Source organism: Anolis carolinensis, chromosome 1 (assembly GCF_035594765.1).
Source record: "Anolis carolinensis isolate JA03-04 chromosome 1, rAnoCar3.1.pri, whole genome shotgun sequence".
NCBI classification, from domain to species: domain Eukaryota; kingdom Metazoa; phylum Chordata; class Lepidosauria; order Squamata; family Dactyloidae; genus Anolis; species Anolis carolinensis.
In genome coordinates, this window is record NC_085841.1 from 364186482 (window position 1) to 364196110 (window position 9629).

Here is a 9629-nt window from a genome sequence, read left to right on the forward strand (position 1 = left end):
AGCCAATTCCCTCACACCAGAAGTGACTTGCAGTATGTGCTCAAGTTGCTTCTGACACGATAAAAAAAAAAGCAGAAGAGCAAGCCTATCTGCTCTTCCCTTTTTTCTTCCCATTTAGATGTTCACATCCACTCAGTAAGAGATTCGCATGGCAGCTGCTGTTTATTATTCCTACTGAAGGCAGGCACACGTGGCAACGGAAGATCCCATTACACCATGTAACATAATTTGAAAGTTTTTCTGTTCTTGGTTTGAAAGTGTTATTTCCTGTTTAATAGTGCAGCCCTTACTGTTAAAGTGGTTGTTCTACTCCAGAAACTTTGTTTTTGTGGCTGCCACACACTAGGCTGAATTGGTTGAGACTCGATGAGAGATTCATTGAAAAACTACCGCAAAACGTGCTATAGCAGGATTTCCCTCCCACAAAGACAAAGTTATTGTACTTTAATAAACCTTTTCCGTGTTTTTATGATAAAACCAATTAGGAAATGTTTATAAGTCAGGAACAAAAGTCATGTTGCACAGTGCTATCTTCAAAGAAACTCCCTTAAGTTCATTGGAGATGGAGCTGTCGAAGAAGAGTCGCCAGCTTTATGATCTACTTGTGGACATTTAATGTTCAGATCATGGGATGCTGGATGAGATCCTTCTTTACTCCAATTCAATAGGGCTCTTCTTATGCAAAAAAAAAAATCCTATGAGGTTTCAGCATCCAAGAATTTTGAGCACAGAAAGATGAAGCATTCCTGAACGGGACAATCTGATGAAGAGTCGCCGCCTCGAAAGAATGGGCTTCCCTGCTTGTAAGAGTTTCTCCCATTCCATTCAATGGAACACCATCCTTTCAATTGTGTCCAAATTCCTCTGTGTGCATGGATCATGCCCTCCATTGAACTGAATGGGAACCCTGTTTGCCTAGAACTGTCCCTCATGTTTTTATTGTGCTCACAGGTTTTTGGAGTTGGTTTGTTGTGTCGGCTTCTCTTTCAGAACCTGTGTGTCTCCGTGTAGCATAGAGTTCTTCCCATCTCTTCACCCATCACTTTCCCCCATCTGACCATCGTTGGCCCATGTTCATATTGCAAGACACTGGATTTTTTAAAAAAAGTCTTAATTCCATCTGGTTTTGATTCTTTCCAGAGCGGACAGGAGCAGCTGCTCAAAATGATGGAGAGGCGCATGATGGACGTGGAGCAGCAGCTGAGGCTGGTCAAGCGCCTTCTCCAAGACAAAGTCAATCAGCTGAAAGAGCAGGTGAGTCATCCCCACAGGTGGGAAATCCAGAGAAGTGCTCAGAGCTGCCCTGAATTGGCACACATTGTGACTCTGAAACTTTGTGTTAGTGACCTATGCAAGCACAAGTCCAATTCATATCTATTTGTCTTCCGCGTGTTGCAGAAGTTGGAATTCTCTTCCTTCTAGTCTTGTGCTTTTGTATAGAATTGCTATCCATTTCTTTTTGTTTCATTTGTATGGCCCTGTTTGTTACAGGTTTGTTGAAAAACAAACTGCGTGCAGTCCTGTCCAGACTTATCCAGACTTATTATTGCATTACTGTTTTATCTGTTTTATATTGTGATTGTATTATGCTGCTTATATTTTGTCCTTATGTTGTTTGGGCCTCTGCCCCATGTAAGCCGCCCCGAGTCCCCCACGGGGAGATGGTGGCGGGGTATAAATAAAGTTTTATTATTATTATTATTTTATTATGACACAGCAAACAAGATAGATATGCTGGATTTCATATCACAAAATCACAAGTCGAACACTTCCCAAGTGTCTAGGACTGTGTGATGTATTTTCGGATGATGTGTGCAGATCCCAGTAGGGTGGCCTTTTGCAGTTGGCAGATCGTAATTTTGTCAATGTCTATTGTTTCCAAATGCCGGCTGAGATCTTTTGGCACGGCACCCAGTATGCCGATCACCACCGGGACCACCTGCACTGGTTTCTGCCAGAGTCTTTGAAGTTCAATCTTGAGGTCCTGATAGCGGCTGAGTTTTTCCTGTTGTTTTTCGTCAATGCGACTGTCACCTGGGATGGCGACATCAATGATCCAAACCATTTTCTTTTCCACAACTGTGATGTCTGGTGTGTTGTGTTCCAGAACTTCGTCAGTCTGGATTCGGAAGTCCCACAGTATCTTTGCATGCTCATTTTCCAATTATACAATCAATATAGGTTTGTGATCCCACCAGTTCTTTGCTGCTGGGAGCTGGTACTTGAGGCATAAGTTCCAATGGATCATTTGGGCCACATAGTTGTGCCTCTGTTTGTAGTCTGTCTGTGCAATTTTCTTACAGCAGCTGAGGATATGATCCATGGTTTCGTCAGTTTCCTTGCACGGTCTGCATTTTGGGTCATCAGCTGATTTTTCAATCTTGGCCTTAATTGCATTTGTTCTGATGGCTTGCTCCTGGGCTGCAAGGATCAGGCCTTCTGTCTCCTTCTTCAGGGTCCCATTCGTGAGCCAGAGCCAGGTCTTCTCCTTATCAGCTTTTCCTTCAATTTTGTCAAGGAACTTTCCATGCAATGTTTTGTTGTGCCAGTTGTCAGCTCTAGTTTGTAGTGCGGCTTTCTTGTACTGATTTTTTGTCTGCTGTGCTTTGAGGAGTTTCTGATTTTTGACTTCAATCAATGCAGGTTCTTCACTTTGCTTTACATATTCTGCCAGGGCATGTTCTTCTTTGACTGCTTGTTTTACTTATAAGCGTCCTCTGCCCCCTGATCTTCTAGGCAGATATATATATTATATATTGTTATTATTATTATTATTATTATCATCATCATCCAGCCCTTTGTTGCATCCACAATGAGCAAAAGAAAACAAGCCAGGAAAATGGGAAAAAATCAAAATTTACTCTTAAGTAGCAGAGTCAAAAAAAAAAAAAACACAAAACCTCCAGCTTCAAAAATAACTCAGTCTCTTTGAAGCAACAAAACTCACATAAAGTTCCTTGCATTAAACTCATGCATCTTCATAGTAGCCTCTCAGCAAGTATTCAGTAAGTCCCCAAAAAACATTACAAACATTTCCCAAAGTTATACCCCATTCAGGGAGTGGTTCAAGCTTGTTATCCTTGATTGTTCTAATTACTCAACTATGAGTTGTAATTGACCAGGTGTTTTTCCCTTAACACACAAATACACAAGTAGTGATCCCACAGAAACTTAGTCATATACATGCATATACAGTAATACTGTTTTCGTTTTCAAGCGCTTCTTCCAAAAACAGAGCTTTTCTGAATCAGCTGTTTCATTCTTTCGTCCAAATGAATGAAAACTTTCGTCCCATTGGCCAACATGGGAAGGCTTCCCACGCTCCCCTTCCCCTCAGTTTTAGGGCTAGAGGGTCTCACCATTTCACTGATCCTCAGGCACTCTCCAACATTCATTTGAGTTGTTAGGGTTGGTGGGATAAATCCCTGTCTCTGAGTCCGGGTAGGGAAAATACAGTCCGTGGCTCACTGATGCTGTTTTTGCAACCCTTGGCTCTTTTTCAGGCTCCAATATCTTTTTAAATGGGTAGCAAGCCCCCCCCCCCCCTATATTTTTTAGCACACAGTAAATTGGAAAGAGACTCTCTTTAAGAGAGTATGTGTGTGGTCTGCAGGTCCAAAGCGCCCGTGACTGCCAGGGCTTGCAGCTGAGTGCCGAGTGGAGCGCCTCTTACTAAGCACTTGGTGCTCAGCACTCAGCTGAAAGACCAATGTGGAAAGGGTTTTCCCTGCCAGCTAAATCACCTGTGTATGAATTTTGGTTTCCAGATGTTATGTTTAATTGTGTGTTTATGTTTTAAAAGGGTAAGCATTATAGTTATTGCATGAAGGGAGTAGCCATCTCAGCACTCAGAGGCTGGTTGCCATAGAAACGTAGATGCTTCTGTAGAAATGTAACTATTTCGAAGCTAGCATGAAAAGGGCGGAGCTATCTGGATGAAAAAGGAGGGAATGTTTTTAAAAGAGTCAGTCTGTGATCGGAGAAATTACAGGGAAAGACTGGTTCTCAGGTGGCTAGAACCAGGGAAGTTCAAATCTCAGTCTGTGCTCTGATGAGGCACAGGGAAGATTGATTCCAGGTTGATGGGATCAAGGAGACTCAATTGTTCATTTTGAGTTGGTTTTAAATAAGTTTGGTGACTTATTTAATGTAGTCTGTGTCCTGGTAAGGAACAGAGAATCTGTGATAGTATATCACAGGGGTGACTGTGGTCTGAAGTCACTGGATAGTCCAAGTTTCACACTTTGGGAACCAATCCCAGTTGGACTTACAGAGATCCATTGATGAAACGGTCTAAAAGTGGCAGAGGAAGCAGTTTTAACTACTTTAAGTAAAAGAAGTGATACTTTAGAGAGTTGATTCACCTCATTCTAGTATTGTAACTGTTAATAAGAATACCTCTAAGTGAGAAACAAAATTGTAACCACTAAGCGCTGTGCCTGAATAAACTTGTTATTGTTCTTTCAACATCCAAGCCTCTGTCGCATATATTCTAAACCAAGTTATGCTACCATCTAAAGTGAATAAGAAGAAAGGGGAAAAAAACACAGGAAAAGGTCTCCTCCCTGAGTCTTTGGTCGTTGTATCTTTCCAAATTGGTGGCAGTCGTTATTAGTTCTTTACAAATTCTTTACAAATTTTGGGATAAAAAAATTTCCCCCTGCCTGAAGGAACCTTAGTCGTTCATAGCTCTTCACAACCTGCCTATCTGAATCCTTGCTGAGGACTATACACTTGTGCAGGGTGTGACTACATTGTAGAATTAATGCAGTTTGACACCATTTTAACTACGATGGCTCAATGCTATGGATTTTGGCAGAGAAGGCTGAAGGCCTTTTAAAACTGCAGCTCCCACAATTCCATAGCATTGAGCCACAGCAGTTGAAGTGGGTCCAAACTGCATTAATTCTACAGTGTAGATGCGCAGCCTAGGCTATACCTCACTCCTAATGCGTGGTGGCTTCATAGGTCAACATTCATGCCCAGGTCTTGTCCCAGCCTAAATGGCTAGGGAAAAGTCCCATTTTATACTGCTTAAGCAACAACTCCTTGTTGTCTGTATTTCAGCTCACAAAGAACAGAAAAGCAGACGAAATGGTGAAAGACCTCTATGTTGAGAACGCCCAGCTCCTGAAAGCTCTGGAGATGACGGAACAGAGGCATCAAACGGTGGAGAAGAAGAACTACTTACTGGAAGAGAAGATTGCCAACCTCAGCCGGATTGTCAACAACCTGACCTCCCCAACGTTGGGGTCCACGGTTCAGCTGGGGTCTTAGCCCGTCTGCCTAACTCTGCACATCCCATGCACTTTATTGATGAAATGCTGGGCATTTCGGCTGTTTTAGAAAACGCTGCCTTTTGAATGTTAGAGACTTGGATCCGTGCCAGGGCTGTTCCTTCTCGATCTCAACTTCCATCCTGGATGCCTTACTGCAAACTCATTTTTCTCTCTGGAGAGTTCAACACTGCTTGGAGGACGAGTGCACGATGCTGGAGGTGCGACGCACCTTTAAACACTAAACATAAGTATACCTCCAATAACAAATTCCCTGGCCATTACTACTACTTGCACAGAAATGTTGATGCCAAAGCTACACATGACATGGAAAGAATATTTACAGCATTTATATTCCGCCCTTCTCGCCCCGAAGGGGACTCAGGGGACTCACATTACACATATAGGCAAACATTCAATGCCTTTTAACATAGAACAAAGACAAGACAAACATAGGCTCTGAGGGGGCCTCGAACTCATGACCTCCTGGTCAGAGTGATTCATTGCAGTTGGTTGCAGCCGGCTTGCTCTTCCGCCTGCACCACAGCCCGGGCCCAGGTTTGTATTCCACACAAAAAAGCAGATTGACACACTTCATCTGAGTTTTTTTTATTCACACATAACATTATGCGCTTGTGGTGAAACAACCAGATTGGGTAAATCTTGCATTACTAAACAAAAACACATTGAACTTTCTACAATTATTTCAAAATGCATCCAGACATTTATTTATTTTTTCTTCTACCAACCTCTGCTTGTGTTATGATTTCCATTTTGGGAGCAAATCATCCAATCCTATCATTGGAAGGGACCTCCAGAGGTCACCCAGTCCAACCCCCTTCTGCAGGCAGGAAGACACAATCCAAGCCCTCCTGACAGATGGCCATGCAGCCTATGTTTAAAACATCTCCGGAGAAGGAGACCGCACTGGACTCTAAAGCAGAAGCCGATTCTATTATTGAAAGCTCTGACTGTCATGAAGTTATTTCTGATGTTTAGGTGGAATCTCTTTTCCTGCAATTTGAATCCATTTCTTTGTGTCCCAGCATTAAAAAAAAGCTTGCTGCCTTCTCCTCAATGGGACATCTGTTCCAATATTTAAATATGGCTCTTAAATCCCCTCTCAGTCTTCTCCAAGCCAGACTTTCCAACTTCTAAAGATTCATAGTTTCCAGATCTTTGACCATTTTGGTCATGCTTCTCTATTTATTTTTATTTTTATTTATTTCCAGTATTTATATTCCGCCCTTCTTTCTCACCCCAAAGGGGACTCAAGGCAGATCACAATGCACATATGCATGGCAAACATTCAATGGCATTATTAGACATACACCACACACACAGACAGACAGACAGACAGTAGAGGCAATTTAACATTTTTCCAGCTTCCAGCATCATGAGGTTATGCTTGATTCCGGCCACAGGGGGAGCTGCTGCTTCATTCACTGTGACACCGAGTCCTTTGATCGTAGTACTTCCTCCTTGCTCTTCGCATGCCAGCAGTTTTATGGTGTCATAAATTAAATTAACCTCCCTGCATTAAGCGGTCCCTAATTCTCTACTCACAGCTACAACTGTTTTCGAACTGCTTAGGTGGACAGTAAGCTAGGCTATTAAATGATCGGGAGTTTAATCCGACGCAGGTTTTGAACTAATGACCTTTCGTTTAGTAGTGATTTGTTGCTGCTGGCTATTAACCAGCTGTGCCACAGCCTGGCGCAGATATCTTTCATCTTCTTGACTTGCTTTGTCCAGAACCAGAGACAGTTTTACTCCAAGTGTGATCTGACCAAAGTCTAAGAAAGTAGGACTAGAACTTCCCTCAATTCCAACATTATGCTCTTGTTCATGCAGCCTAGAATTGCATTGGCCTTTTTAGCCGCCGCATCACACTCTTGGCTCACGTTCACCTAAGACTTAATGGAAGGTTAAGAGGCACGATCATCAAGTTTGCAGACAACATCAAATCGGGAGGAAGAGCTAATATTCCAGAAGACAGGAGCAGAATTCAAAACGATCTTCACAGATTAGAGAGAGGATTGGCCAAAACTAACACAAGTTCATCAGGGAGAAATGCAAGATTCTCCACTTAGGCAGAAAAAAGGAAAGGCAAAGATACAGAATAGGGGATGATGCCTGGCTTGATAGCAAACATGTGAAAAAGATCTTGGAGTCCTTGTGGGGAGGAAGGGGAACATGAGCCAAGAGTGTGATGCTGCAGCTAAAAAAGCCAATGGGATTTTGGTCTGCATAAATGGGAGTCTAGTGCCTAGATCCAGGGAAGTCATGCTCCCCTTCTATTCTATTCTGCCATGGTCAGACCATGTCTGGAATCACAATGTGTCCCATTCTGGGCACTGAAATTGAAGGGAGATGTTGACTCTAAGCTGGAATGTGTCCAGAGGAGGTCACCTAAAATAATCAAGGGTCTGGATAACAAGCCCTATGAGGAGCGGCTGAAAGAGCTGAGCATGTTTAGCCTGTGGAAGAGAAGGCTGAGAGGAGACATGATGAGGGCCATGGATCAAGATGTGAGGGGAAATCATAAGGAGGAGGGTGCCAGCTTGTTTTCTACTTCCCTGGAGACAAGGAACAAATTCTATCAAATTATGGGAAAGGAGATTCCACCTGAACATTAGAAAGAACTTCCCAACGGGGCCGGGCTGTGGCGCAGGCTGGTGAGCAGCCTGCTGCAATAAATCACTCTGACCATGAGGTCATGAGTTCGAGGCCAGCCCATGGTGGGGTGAGCACCCGTCAATTTAAAATAAAAAATAGCCCCTGCTCGTTGCTGACCTAGCAACCCAAAAGATAGTTGCATCTATCAAGTAGGAAATAAGGTACCACTTATAAAAGTGGGGAGGCAAATTTAACTAATTTACGACATTGGAATGAGGAAGTGCGGTCAGAGTGGATGATGAAGCAGCTGCTCCCCCCTGTGGCCAGAATCGAACACCCCCTCAAGAGAAGGTTAAATTGCCTCTGCATCTGTCTGTCTCTGTCTCGGTTCTACGTGTATATGGGCATTGAATGTTTGCCCTATATGTATATAATGTGATCCACCCTGAGTCCCCTTTGGGGTGAGAAGGGTGGAATATAAATACTGTAAATAAATAAATAAATAAACTGTGAGAGAGCACTGTTCAGCAGTGGAACTCTCTGCAGTGTGGTGGAGGCTCCTTCGTTGGAGGTTTTGAAACCGAGGCTGGATGGCCATCTGTCGGGGGTGCTTTGAATGTGATTGTCCTGCTTCTTGGCACAATGGGATTGGACTGGATGGCCCACGAGGTCTCTTCCAACTCTACTATTCTATGATTCTATCAAGTTAGATATGCCACCCATCCTATATCCGTACATTTCTTTTTTATAACCAAAGTATACTGTACGTTTGTCCCTGGATAGTTTTGAGCCCACTCTCTATTCTGTTAGGGTCATTTTGGATCCTGCTCAGAGATCGCTCAGAAATTGGCTTCCTTTGCCTAAGAAGAATTTATTGGTCTTTGTTTTCTGCACTTCTGGAGATTCGAGTATTTCAATTATTTTGAATTGGAGTATTATTTATTTACAGTATTTATATGCCGCCCTTCTCAGGGCGGATCACAATGTACACATACGTGGCAAACATAGAGACAAAGACAGAGACACAGAGTTGGCACAGCGGAAGTGTGCTGGGCCCATAACCCTTGTCGGTGGGAGGGTTAAATTGAGACTTATTCAGCTCTCCCTCTTAAATCAACCTTTTCCAGCTTCCTGTGAGTATGCTCGATTCCGGCCACAGGGGGAGCAGCTGCTTCATTATCCTCTGTGATGCCGAGTCCTTGGATACTTCCTCATTCCAAACGCTGCTGGATGATTTTTATGGTGTCGTAAATTAGTTAAATTAGCCTCCTCACATAAGTGACACCTAAATTTCCTACTTGATAGATGCAACTATCTTTCAGGTTGCTTAGATCAACAACAAGCAGAGCTATTTTTTATTTTAATGGTTGGGTGCTCACTCCGACATGGGCTGGCCTCAAACTCATGATTTCTTAGTCATAGTGATTTATTGCAGCTGGCTACTAACCAGTCTGCCCACAGCCCGGCCCTGCTCCCTTATTCAACATGTCTCACTTATCCAATATAAACAGGCCAGCAGAACGTTGGATAAGCAAAAACGTTGGATAATAAGGAGGGATTAAGGAAAAGCCCATTAAATGTCAAATTGCATTATGATTTTGCAAATTAAGCACCAAAACATCATGTTTTACAACCAATCGAGATAAAATGCAGTTCAATACACAGTAATGTAGTAATTACTGTATTTACAAATTTAGCACCAAAACATTGAAAACATTGACTACAAAAGCGCTG

The 9629-nt window shown here is 42.9% G+C and overlaps 1 protein-coding gene across 4 annotated transcripts in view; it reads left to right on the forward strand.

The window, feature by feature from the left end:
- nin (ninein) overlaps nt 1-8812 on the forward strand; it is a 213367-nt gene extending 204555 nt beyond the window's left edge. For all 4 annotated transcript variants that reach the window (XM_062968703.1, XM_062968701.1, XM_062968700.1 and 1 more), the window contains 2 exons: nt 1141-1254; nt 5068-8812. In XM_062968703.1, coding sequence (XP_062824773.1) covers nt 1141-1254; nt 5068-5277 — 324 coding nt within the window. In that variant the 3' untranslated portion in view covers nt 5278-8812. The remainder of the gene's footprint in view (nt 1-1140; nt 1255-5067) is intronic.
- Nucleotides 8813-9629: the final 817 nt, after the last annotated feature.